Below are 13549 nucleotides of genomic sequence, written 5' to 3'. Positions count from 1 at the left end.
CATAGGGTTGCAGAATCCAGTACGTGTTTTTTTTTTGGCAATGAAACCAGAAGAAAGCGTCACGACGTTCGTTACCACGGACGCATTTTGTGCGCTCGTGTGGCCCCAGCCTTAGAGGGACACTCTTCTCTACCTTGCGGTGAAAGAAATGGATAAATTTGCCCCAGTATATCTTAGATTCCAGTGAATGCAAAGTAGGAATACTGTGGCCCTGAAAGGGATTATTAACTAATTAAATTTGTACCCTTATTTCCTGGTCTTTGTTTTATACTATTTCCTGGTCTTTGTTTTATACTTTTGCCCGGGATTTGAGGTAGTTGTTTAGCGAGACTTACTTTAAATTACCACAACATACATTTGTCACTTGTTGTCCGTAGTCTCCTTACCTACCTTTCGTGCAAACATTCTCTGTGTTAAATTTATTTTACATTGCAAATACTTAACTCCTTCTATTAAGAATATTTCACACAATATGTAAACATACTGTCACCTTTTGAGGGTATGACTAAAGACGGGGTATAGATGGGATATTTGATTTATTGATAATTTATAATACCGCTCGGAAATACACTTATTTACAGTGCCACTGCTAATCTCAATTTACAGATCACCACAGCACTCGCTAAGTATTTTCCAGCCTGCTGCGTCTTAACCAGCCGTTCCCTGTCAACAGCTTCTAATAATTGAGATTCTTCACTTTCTCGCTGTCATGTCCTTTTGTCACAGCCGCCCATGCATAACCCTTGTCAATTATCCACTAACAACTGACAACTCCCTCTCAATTATTCTCTCAGCTGGCATGGGTTCCTCGTTATATATCCTCGGGGCGGACTCAACAGAAAACACCGCTTTCAACAGTTTCTCTATTGTTCTAGGAGAGTTTACTGATCCGTTGTCTAGAAAATGTCGTTTGTTGATTATCCTATTGCATAGCAACGGGTCTATACGCCACAACACGTTACCTTTACACTGTTCATCCGTCTGCTGGAATCTAATGAAGCGGATATTGCGAGAAAGATTTTAATTAAATGTATTGTTCTCCCTCCTAAATACGTCTGTTAATTGAATTTGGATTTCAGAATAACAGTCACTTTACACGAACGTCGAAATATATTTTTCATAAAATGAGATCGGATATAGCTCAGTAATTAAAGATTTGTTTTCAGTTGCCGAAGGTATGTTCTGTCTAGAACATCAGTGAGGGCACGGCATGCCTTCAGCAGACAAACTTATGGAAAAAATACAATATGATTTACATGAGCTCCGGTATAGTGATTTTGGCTCCCACCGTACGTTGAGAATTGAACCAAAGTTAATCTTGTAATGATGATGTAATGTTCTGTGACAATATCAGATGGAGATGCAACCTTAAAGGATATTTTATACACACTTTCATAGGATTTCTGCCGGCTTTCAGCGCCATACAACTTCATAAGTATTGAATATAAGGAGCTTTTCTGATGGGATAAGGCGGCCAGGTTACGGAACTGATCATATGATGTCTTAATGACGTATTTACGCAAAAATTCAACTTTTCCCTTTTATTGTCCAGATATTATTATATTATTATACCGTAAATAATTTTAATCAAAGAGAAAAGGAAATATTTAAGCTTAAGAATGATATTGTAATATGACTGAAAGGCGAAATAGTTCATTGCTACACAACAGTTCGTTAAACACATTCCAGCGGAAGTGAATGCGCTCGGCAATAGAAGAATGGTGTTTTCTGTGGTCCGCACCGCTCGCGTTTCTATGCAACGTTGCTGTGAACAAGCGTCTGCAGTCGCGAATCAACACGCAATAATAGAGCAAGTGTATTTTCTGTGGGGGCCGCCCCGAAGCCATATAACAGGGACCTCATGTGGCCAGAATGGGAATTTAGGAAGCCTCTGTAGTTGGCCGTTGGCAGAATAATGGCAAGAAATAAATTAGGCTGTGCAAAGAAGACTTCATATTTGCTTGAACTTACAGTGAGACTGTTATGAATCTGTTGCCAGAAGAGGACTAGTCGAGAGTGTAATAGAGTGAGGAACGCTAGTATGTGTAAGCGTAAACTGTAATGTGTGGAAATAGCTATAGCGCTATCATTAATAATAATTACGAGTTTAATGTATAAGGTTTCAATAAATACAATCAATGAATCCAAAGCCCGTCTAATAGTCAAGCACCTCTACACACGACAATATTGTAACATGTATAGCTAGGCAGTGGCGCCATAAACACTTCGCCTAAGGTCACGCAACAATAGGACGAATGATTATAGCTCGTTGCTAGGTAATAATCAGCGCTCAAATAAATTGGCGAGAGTTATCACTCGAATTGTTTTCTGTGTGGTTAGAGCTATGCAACAATACAACTGTTTTCTGTGCGTGGTTCGTGCCGAGAGAATATGAGAGAATACGGGAATGGGAATTTACTTCACTTGAGTTCTGAAGTTCCAAGGGAACAGCAAGGTGGCCAGAAGAAGAATTAGAAGACTTGGTGTGTGACGTTACATGTGCTGTAGTTACAGTAATCTTGAGAGTGTAAGAACTAATTGTAGTGACTGCTAGTGAAGATCCAATAAACCGATTCACCAATCCAAATCCAGACCTTAGTCACTGAAACACGTAACAATATAAAGAAACGAAAACGGAAGGAAATACATAATATAGGAAGAAGTAATCGCCCATATTCCTTTGATACTTCAAGGATCCCACAGTAAATTAAAAAAATATGAGACGTACACAGACACACAGACGCAAGGACAGACTCACAGAGAGCATGGTGGTCTCATAAACTTTTGTTTTTCAAAATAAAATAGGCTAAAAAGGGCTCCTTGACATATATAATCATAATCTTCAACTTCTAGTATTCTTAGGATGGGGTAAACCACTTCAACCCACGTAAATAGAGCAGATGCCTAGGAGTGAATAAATAATGTCCTCTGACCTCCGTTTCTCCTGTCGTGGTGGATATTGTGTTCACTATCCCCCCCCCCCTTTGTTTAGGTCGACCAGATATAGAACATCTCTGCGGTTGGCTGTTTCTCGGGTATAACTGCCCTCTAGGGTCCGCTAAATGAAGCCTTTCTCAGTGCCTTGAAAGCGGATCAGCTCAGATAAGAACGCTAATCCTCTAACCTCGGTGGATGACAGCGAAAAGGAGGCATATTAAAATTATCTGCGCGTAATTTCAGTGGCGCCCTAAACCTATAGTTTCCAAGCATAATCCTTCTTAGGATTTTACATCTAGTTCTTAATATTCTTGTGCGTGATACATACACAGAAGGCAGATGGCAATAAATTGGATAATCAGTGTAAAGGAAGTAATCCTTCAGCTTGGAGACTAGGCGTAGGGCTAACAGTCTTTGTCCACAAAACGCCCTCGAATGTAGATAGTAAAGTCTCGTCCATGTTATTGAAGAAATTGTATTTAAATTAACCTAATATAACGTAATGCGAATGGCCAGAGCGATCCTAGGTAACTGCTCAGTAAACAGACTTCCGCGCAGGTGCAATAACATGACACTGCAACAGTACTATCACGTGACTTCTTTTCTGTGGTCGGTGCGGAGGCTATATAACGATACTCCAGGAATAACCAAGGCAGTGTTTCAGAGTATTTCAGAGTGTTTAAGTGACACTGATAGAGTTCTTGATGCAAGATAGCCACTGAAAGTTCTTCATGTGAAGACTTGGCGTGTGATATGAAGATTTTATTCGTGTGTAATATTTGGAGTGATTCGAAGCGCTAGTTCCTGTCTTGAGATCTGTGTGGACTGGGAATCGTATTGTGCGTGCAACAGTGAATTATGAACTGTGTGTGTAAATCAGCGATAGCGCTGTAATTTGAGCGTAATTAAGAGAGACTGTAACCAAAGTGCCAATAAATCCAATCTCTAAATCAGCAATAGTGTAAAAATTAAATGTAGTTACGACCTGTAAGTATCCAATAAATCCGATTGCCAATCCAAACCCACTTCTTAGTCTCTGTGACACGTGACAATAATTTAAATAGCTTAGTAGAAATATCACTAGTATATAGAAATAAATTTAACGATAAAATTAGAACAAGAATAAGGCTTCAGGAAATTCTTGCTATTATTCCCTTCAGAAAATCTTCTTTGTAGGACATCCAAGTTCAGTGTGAAGATCGCGCGCCGTTTCTAGGAAGAATGCCGTCTTTCTGGATGTGATTCCGTTTAGTTTTCTAGAAGTTCGGCGTCCTATTATAGGAGCATGCTCTCTCCAGTTTTGGAGTTGAAGAGTTCTGTCCTCCGAAAGGTCGGTAAAATTCGTCACAGTCAGAAGACTATGTGTATTGATGTTCAAGTTTTAATGGGAGTGAAACTTCTCTTAATTTGAAGAAATGACATAAATGCATACATTTCGATCCTAGAAAGTTGGAGTGAACAATTCAAGCAAATTGAGGATTTCTGTAGGTCACCGAAACTACTTAGGAGACTGGAATACAGTAGGATTCACTGGGATGGGAATATGCCAGAATTCATTCAAAATTCTTGTGCTGAAATTTCTTGAAGCTACCAACTGGCAAGAAACGGTGGGGGTGCAGCAGCAGCAGCAGCACGCATCGCATGTAAATGATTTTTAAACTTAGAAATGGGATAGAAGAAGCTAAGGGCCATGTGAAATGGAGGGTCTGGCTCTCGTGTGCTATTCATTTTTGTTCCGTTTAATTAAGACTGAGTAGAATGACAATTTGGTATTGAATAATAAATTGGAAAGGTGTTCAAATGATCATAGCCTACTTTGAGGTAAAATCCTGGCATTTTCCTGTATGTACTGAAGAAAATCACAGAAACGTCGGTTAGGATACTCGGTGTTCCGGCCGAGATTCGAACCGATCACATTCTGAATAAACATAAGAAACGTTCGAGCCAACTTTGCGGTGATAGTTGGAATTCTTTTAACAGATATTTAGCAAGAGGACGTCTGTGACATCATCTTACAGTAGTGTGTCTGTGTCCACCGCTAAAGTTACTAGGCAACGGCTCGGTGTATGTATGTCCTTAAAAACATTTGAATACCTGCAGACTATTCGGGACGAACAGCCTTAATGAGGGAGCAATACAACATGACGCTTGAATTCCTGAATAGTTGAACCAGGATAAACGACCGTTTATAGGCAACGGCTTGTTGGGCACTTTCTCGCGGCAGCGATTACATACGCCACAGTACAAGAACTGCTGACCGCGGTGTTTCTGCGCTGTCCTTGTATCAGATATTCAATGTGTAGTGGGAGGAAAGTAAAGATTAATTCATCCCACAGTTGATTGTTATCTAATCAGTTGTTGGATTGCTAAGGGATGAATCAGAATAAATGTTTAGTATATATCTTGGCTTTGAGGTTCTCACAGCAGAAGCCATGAACAATGCTATGCTTTGGGATTTGACTTCATATAAACTTTGTTACTCCCCTAACTTCTTGCTGGTTGCTTGTCTTACTCATGAATCCCAAAGATAGGGGCAGTTGATTCCTCCAAAAAGTCGACAGACTTGTACTATATTATGCGGTGTCACATTGCAGAACCTAATTCTCCTTTGTAACATCCCTGTTGAACTGACAATATATTCTAATGATCACATCTGCAATCACTCTTCGTTGGTAGATTTCTCATATGCCACGTTGTCACAGGTTCACAAGCAGGTGGACGCTTCGCTTGCTAATGGATCGCCCTGATACAATTTTTGTCTCATAAATTATGTGTTACTCTTTGTTTTGCTCAAAACTCCCTAATCAGCCCTTCAGCGGAGATGCAGCCAGGTATTGACAGCTGCAGAGAGGGCGCAGCATCACAATTCATTTGAACTCCATCTATAATGCACATGTATTATCATCAGTTGCCGGTCACGGTAGCCCAGTGGTCTATGGCACGTACTGTATTCGCTCGCTCGGAAGCCAGGATCGTAGGTTCGAATCCCACACAAGGCATGGATTTTTGTATGTGTTTATTCTGTTTGTGTTGTGCAGTGTTTAGGTAGAGGCCTTGCGACGAGCTGATCACTCGTCAAATGAGTCCTACCGTCTGTAAAATGACCATGAAATTGAAAATCAGAGACTAGGGCCGAAATGGGGCTGTAGAGCCAGCGGAAAAAAAAAATCATCAGTTTTTGACATAGACCGTTACGTAATAATTAAAAGTTACCAGATTTTTTACGTACTTACTGTGGAAAATTTCAGAAGTACAAGGTGATTCAAAATTATTGCCGGGATGTCCGTGGCCTATAATTTTCAAACCGGAAATAACAAAATAAAACTGCTCACACAATATGAAAATGTAACTCAAAAGTTACATTATCAGTAGAATCAAAATGCTAAACCTTTAACTTGCGCGCTTTCCATGGCGCTTAAGGTGTTTTATTTTGTTGTTTCCGGTTTGAAAATTGTAATTCACGGAAACCCCGACAGTAATTTAGAATCACTCTGCGATTACACAGGAATTATCTTTCGTAAAGTTGCATACGGAACGTATTTTCATTAGTAGAATAGGACTTCAATCGGTAGGTCAATCCGGACATACTTCTCACTCGGGTTCTATAAACATCAAAATATATATTTTTCTTTTCGGATAGAAGTTCTGCTTCTGTCTTCAGGCAAGTTGGCAGATCTGATTTCATGGTTCCTTTGGGTTACGTCAGGGTGAAATAACGGACTGTGTTGTGACTTAAGATATTGGTAGGTTAAGTGAGTTACGTTTGCCGAGCGGCAGCTTAATAATTTTGTGATGAGGATAGTCAATTGACTATCTGAGCGTGTGTCCCAATCACAAAGAGCGACTACTCGCTACAGAATATACGTAGGGAGGTAAAATATTATACGCACTCCTGTTTTTCCAATTTATATACACAAAAGTAGGGGCTGAACAAGTACGTCATTATTCTACGTAGTCTCCGCCCTTTCCGATGCACTTGGTCCAGCGGTCCACAAGCTTGCGTATTCCCTCCAAGAAGAAAGTTTTCGGTTGGTCGTGCAACCATTTATGCACCGCTTCTTTGTCCATAGAAAATCGACCTCGTAAATCATCTTTGAGCTGTCCAAAGAGATGATAGTCGGAAGGGGCGAGATCTGGGCTGTAGGCAGGTTGTTCCAGCACCTCGAAACCCAAATGGTTAATGGTTTCAACGGTCTGTCCGTCCTTGTGTGAGCCTTCATTGTCATGCAACAACACTTCCTTCGGAAATAGGCCTCGGCGTTTGGTACTAATTGTTGGCCAACAAATCACTGCATCTTGCACTGTTGATCATACACCCTTTTTCCAGGTAGACTTCCAGTATAGGCCCTTTTGAGTCCCAAAAACGGTTAGCATCACCTTTCCCGCGGAAGACTGAGTCTTGAATTTCTTGTCCGGCCACTTTTAAACTTCTCGATCCACTCATACACACTTCTACGCGGTAGAGCACTGTCCCCGTATTGTGTTGAAAGCCTCCGATGAATTTCAGCCCCTGACACACCTTCCAACCAGAGAAATCGGATCACTGTTCTTTGTTCCTCCTTGGTGCACACTGGTAACGGAGCGGCCATGTTTGCACTGTCACAGCATCAAGGAAATGACGTGATCAAGGTCAAACTTCGATCACGTGACCACAGTAGTGCCAACTCTAAGCATGCATGCATGCATGCACAGAAAGCAGTGTGACAAACCTAAAGATGTGTTATGGCGAAAGTGTGGATAATTTCTGACTTTCCCTCGTAGAGTATTTATTAAATTGTGTATGTATTGATACATAGTTAGCAGACATGACTCTGGCCAGTAGCCTCTTAGCAACAACCAGACACAATGCGTCAGTGAACTCCAATCATTCTTATCTACTGTTAAAGCCCACTTTCCCGGTACCATGAATGCTAACAGAATAATAAGTTACACCGAAGTTAGGGACATGAAAGTTATTAGTTACCTCCAGATCCTGAAACACTTCAGAACCACAACGAATCATGAAATGACAGGGGTAAATATTATACTTTTAAGTGGAGGCAGGTTACTGAGTTACCAAAGGGCATGACCCAAGACTTCAGATCATGAAACTACAGAATGGGTCCAGTCCTACGTAACAAAGTGCACTTTGTTTAATTCTGCGATAGCTCAGTCGATATGGCTGCTAGGCAATAACCTGGATATATAAGCCGCCGTTTGTTTGCCTGTAGGGGCGAGAAAATGGATCTTAGAGAGAAAAAATTGGATGATATTGATTGGATTGATCTGACTCAGGATAGGGCCCAGTGAAGGGCTCTTATGGACACGGTAATGAACCTTCGTGTTCCATAAAATCCTGAGAAGTTCTTGACTGGATGCACAATTGGCGGCTTCTCAAGAAGTGCTCAGTTCCATGAGTGAGTGAGTGAGTGAGGTGTTGTTCGAATGTCGCCCGGAACACCAGGTATCCGATCTGATGTTTTCCGCGGCTTCACTGAGTCCTTCCAGGCATATACTAAAACAGAACCTAAATTAAGCAACAATTTTTTCCTTCCAAATCCTTTACAGTTCATTATTCGTCAGTAATTTCATCATCTGACTGTGTAGTCCCAATGCTGAAAGCACAGGTTAAATGGCCTGGGGAAGAGAAAACTCTAAATTACGGGACTCAGTTTTCTATTGTAATTTATGATTGTCTTGCAAGACATTGTTTGTCTTTAAAATTACTCAGCAATTTATTTGCAAATTAGTAAGCAATTTTTCGAATTATCCGTCACGTGTGGAACCTGGATACTCATTCAAAATGAGAAGAATGCGGTCTTCTGGGATGTGGCGCCGTGTAGATCTAGTGTAAATCGACGTTTCGTAGGAACGTATTGCCTCCATCTTTAAGGTAGAAAAATCGCTAGCGAGGAAACACTCTGAGCAGCTGGGTGTTTTCGACTGCTGATTCAGTCTGCAGCCACCTGCTCACGCTGGTTCCTCGCTCTTCAACTTTTCTACCATGAAGATGGAGGCGATACGTTACTCCGAGACGTCCATTTACACTAGATCTACACGGCGCCACGTCCCAGAAGACGGCATTCTTCATAGTAACCGCCGTGAAACCCTAAAATCTTACATAGTTCAAAGTAATCCCCTAACCAGAAGACGGCGAGACAAATGGTGGTACTACTGTTCATTTGGGAACACGAATTTCACTGAACAACTATAGACATTGCTCTAAAGTCATGCCGATGTTTTCAACTTTGTCAGTACACGCGGACGCCTCCGATGATGACGCAATGATCTCCGTCATTGATGCTAGTTAGTTACTTATTGGAGAGGGTGGGTTTCCCCATGCACTTAGACCAGTATTGGTCCATTGTGCTTCCCTCTATGATATTCTACCAGTCTCTATATCCTACCGATATTGGTGCGTAGCATCAGTCCCGACCGAGCCAGCGAGTTCGGCCTCCACTAGCTTGGTGGTATCTATAATGCTTCCCCCCTCTATCAGAGGTGTTAGAGACTACTTGTTGGGCGGGAAACATCCTTGAATTTGGCTGATTGACCTCCTTTGGAGATATGAGGTTCTTTTACGTGGCGTAAAGCTACGACACGGGACCCACGGCTTAAAGTCCCTCCCGGAGGATCTGTTCCCTGAATTTTTCCGCCCTTAAAAATTCGACGACCTCCCCCGGGTTTGAACCCGCGTACCACTAGTCATGAGGTGGGAACGTTACCTCTAGACTACGGAGGCCGCTGTCATTGATGCTAACTTACATTTCATTTTGTTATAGAAATCCATAGATTCAATTTTATGTTTATTATTCTTAGTGGGGTGAGACTGAGTCCAGTTGGTGCTGCGGGCTCTATTGGCCTATTGTACCAGCCCTAGACGATAGATGATGGTGAAGGAACCGGTGGAATGAAGAGTGGCAGTACTCGGATAAAATCTGCCCCAGCGCTACTTTGTCCACCACAAATCCCAGAGAACGTAACCCAGGCTCGAACCCTGGCCGCTGCGGTGGGAAGCAAGCGACTAACCGCCTAAGCCATGACAAGGCCTTTTCTAATAATAGCGTTGACTGTATTGTGTGTATTTGTGAGAGAAGTTATTTCTGGTTGACGTCACATGTTTTGTGCTATTCCTGGAAACCGACAATATCTAGGGCCATTAAACATGTCACGGGCATCCAAGGTTCTGGCAGGGTTGGAGTCAATGCTCGGCTTACTGATGAAATACGTCACTAACACAAACGAAGAGAAATGAGTGTGCATGGAACTGCCATTACGCACTTAATATTTTGCGTTACGTACGTAGTAATTATGTTGGACACCTTCCACCGTCTTAGATATATTTATAATATACGACGTTACGGAAACTGAATTAGCTTACTTCATCAGGTATAAAAGCTAAGAGGATCATACACGGTCTGGCCTTTTGGAAAGAGACAGTCTCACTCAAAAAATGAAATGTATCTAAGGTGATGGACAGTGTCCAATATAATTTTTCGACTAAAAAATGTATCTTTGTCACCCATACTTTTGCCTAATAATGTTATTGTAATTAAATCAAGAAAGATGCTTTTGAACATGAATTGTATTCATATTTAGGTTCAGAAAACGTGAACAGAGAAACAATTTGAAATATTGATACGTGTCTTTGTTTGTTCGTTATTTATTTATGGTTCATTTAACGACACTGTCAGAAGCTACAAGGCAACGATGGAAGGGATANCAGGAATAACTTTATCTTGTATTAGCACCTATAATATATATATATATATATATTATAGGTGCTAATACAAGATAAAGTTATTCCTGTGCTTAATTAATGAATAAGCATGCCAAAAAGGCATATGAGGATTGGAGCTCTAGCCTCACCATTCTTCACCTCGGCACTAGACGGAGCTGAGTGCTCAGCTTTTGCCCTATCCGGTCTATCCCGGAGGAAAAGGCTCCTGTATGGTAGCGTATTTGGCTCAGGCACTATGCTACAAGCCGTAAGGTCGCGGGTTCGATTCCGATGAGGTCATTGGAATTTTCAATGTACCTGATCATTCTAGCAGCAATATGGACTTCGGGTCGGCTCAGCGTCTAACAGAAATGAGTACCAGCGCATAAGGCTGATAAACTCACCGCCATCTCTGAACCGATTGTCTAGAAAATGTAGGAGGCTCAACTTCTCACAAGTCTGTGGGCTTCCAAACCCTGTTACCGTTTTTTTAGCCAGTGGATAAGAGGCTGGTTGTGCCACAGAGCCGGTCTGGATACTGGTGAAGAGAGAAATCTGTTTCCTCTGCCGTGAATCGAACTCTGGTCGTCCAGCCCGTTGCCCGTCGCTTTACTGACTGAGCCATCCCAACACTGAACTCCCCGAGAAAAATATCTGACCTAAAACAAACAGTTTAATTTTCGTAGATGTATCTTGGAAAGAGTCTGTGTGTTTTGTACCGTTTTAAGTGTTGCCCCTAATTCGTTGCTTCTGTTGTGACAGGGGTGCACTTTGACACCAGCAGCGGTTCTGTTGTGAACGAGATCACAACGGCCATCAAAGTGTATGCTTACGGCGTGGAAGACTTCGTCAACGATCCGAGCAATGCCAATCTATCGCTCAACACGCAGCTGTCGTGTGAAGGAATTGGAGACTCCCGCTGGAAAACCGGTGATCGCTTCTTCAGGTAATATAGACTATACTGTGTTTGTCGGGGTTGGATATCGACTTAGTCACCGGAGTCGCCCTTTGCTAAATTCCAGAACGCCCTTTTTAATGACGCTATGTCTATTGTCTAAAGACGCCTTCCCACTATCAAAACTTGACAAAGCCTAGCGCCGACTCTGATGGCTGTAGGATCGAATGCTTTGAAGAACACAAAGAAGGAAACAGGTACAGTCCGTGTCGTATAACAAAAACACGAAACTGCGTTATATTCGAAGTGAAATTAAGACCTGGATATTACCCGGTCCGGAGATAAGGCCTAGCTCTATTGACTGGGTCCAACTGAGAGGACTTATGACTCAGGACGGAGACATAAATCAGTCTCCGAAACATTGGTTTAAAAAAAAACGATAATGGGTAAGGTCGAAAGAGGAAATGATTATATTAAAGCGAAATTTCGTATAAACTTGACTTGGTTCATCCTGGTCCGTCACACTAGCAATAATATAAAATGTTATTAACACCGTCCAGTGAGACTGATAAATATTTTTTCCCTCATTTTTAATCTTTCATCCTTTACATGTTTTGGTCGGAGAGACCATCTTCTCTGGACTACGTGGACCCTACTGGGACTAGAACACCGACGCCACTGTCGTCCAGTCCGTAGCCAGTCGCTATACCGACTGAGCTATTCCGGCTCTAAAATGATATAAGTGAATCACAAAATTGTCCTCATTAAAAGGATCAGTTGAAAACAGGTAATATCACTAAACATTGCCATAATGGCATAATTGGAAGCATCTGAAGTTGTTTCGTATTCTACTGAAAAGTGTTGTTTGGTGACCACTAGGAAGATCAAGACATGGTGGGGTGGATAATATTAAAATGGATCTTAGAGAGAGAGAATGGGATGGTATGGATTGGATTGATCTCGCTCAGGATAGGGACCAGTGGATGGCTCTGGTGAACACGGTAATGAACTTAGGGTGCCATAAAAGCTAGGGAGTTCTTGAGTAGCTGTACAGTTGGCGGCTTCTCAAGAAAGGTTCAGCTCGATGAGTGAGTGGGTAAATTCTAAATCTCACGATGACTTCACTTCTATTTGCCAGGTTAACCTGAATCGCTTTATTACGTTAGATCTTGCTGATTTCTTGTGCCTGTGTGTGTGTGTGTGTTTTTTTTTAACTTTTTTGGTGTCTACATAGTTCTGAAAAGCCACTTCAACCCTGCTGTCATCGAGCTATGATATTGCAAAAACCACTCGAGAATTTATGTACGTCGTGTAATCATAACTAGACATTGCTCGTAATAGGACAGACGACACGAGTGTAGACGCTCTATATCACATTTGAGTCTCTGATAACAGCCACGATACCAGGTGCATTCAGAACATCACAGCACTGCTTTCACGGCTGTGTAACTTTTGAGTGTTATATGTTTAACTTAAATATGTATAACGCCGGTCACGGTAGCCGAGCGGTCTAAGCCATGTACTGTCCTCGCTCGCTCGGAAGCCGGGATCGTGGGTTCGAATCCCACACAAGGCATGGATGTTTGGTATGTGTACGCGTTTATTCTGTGTTTAGGTAGATGCCTTGCGACGAGCTGATCACTCGTCCAAGGAGTCCTACCGTGTGTAAAATGATAATGAAACTGAAAATCAGAGGCCAGGGCCCAAGGAGGCTGTACAGCCAGCGAAAATATATATAATGTAACAACCAGACATAATTTTGTACGTTCCGTTCAGAACAGCATAAAATGTTATTATAATGGAGAGGTCTATGCGCCTGCATGCATAGTTTCAGAAATTGCTGCAAAAACATCAGAGACCTATATTAAACGTTGTAGGGCGAGTTTAATGTTATCGCGTGTACTAGTGACTATAGATGGGGCTTGGATTTGTGATTGGATTCATTGGCCATTTACAGGCCTTCGCTAGAAATAACTATAACATTCTTGAAGAAAGCAGTCTTCTGGGATTTTGTGCAC

General features: G+C 41.8%; 1 protein-coding gene across 7 annotated transcripts in view; it reads left to right on the top strand.

Annotated features, from left to right (window-relative positions):
• Positions 1–13549, top strand: part of LOC111872690 (glutamate receptor ionotropic, NMDA 2B) — a 567290-nt gene that overhangs the window by 308383 nt on the left and 245358 nt on the right. For all 7 annotated transcript variants that reach the window (XM_033754794.1, XM_033754795.1, XM_033754793.1 and 4 more), the window contains one exon: positions 11399–11582. In XM_033754794.1, coding sequence (XP_033610685.1) covers positions 11399–11582 — 184 coding nt within the window. The remainder of the gene's footprint in view (positions 1–11398; positions 11583–13549) is intronic.

This window comes from Cryptotermes secundus, unplaced genomic scaffold, assembly GCF_002891405.2.
Source record: "Cryptotermes secundus unplaced genomic scaffold, Csec_1.0 scaffold143, whole genome shotgun sequence".
NCBI lineage: Eukaryota > Metazoa > Arthropoda > Insecta > Blattodea > Kalotermitidae > Cryptotermes > Cryptotermes secundus.
The sequence above is the reverse complement of the archived record's forward strand: the minus strand, read 5'-3'. Positions and strand labels throughout refer to the sequence as shown.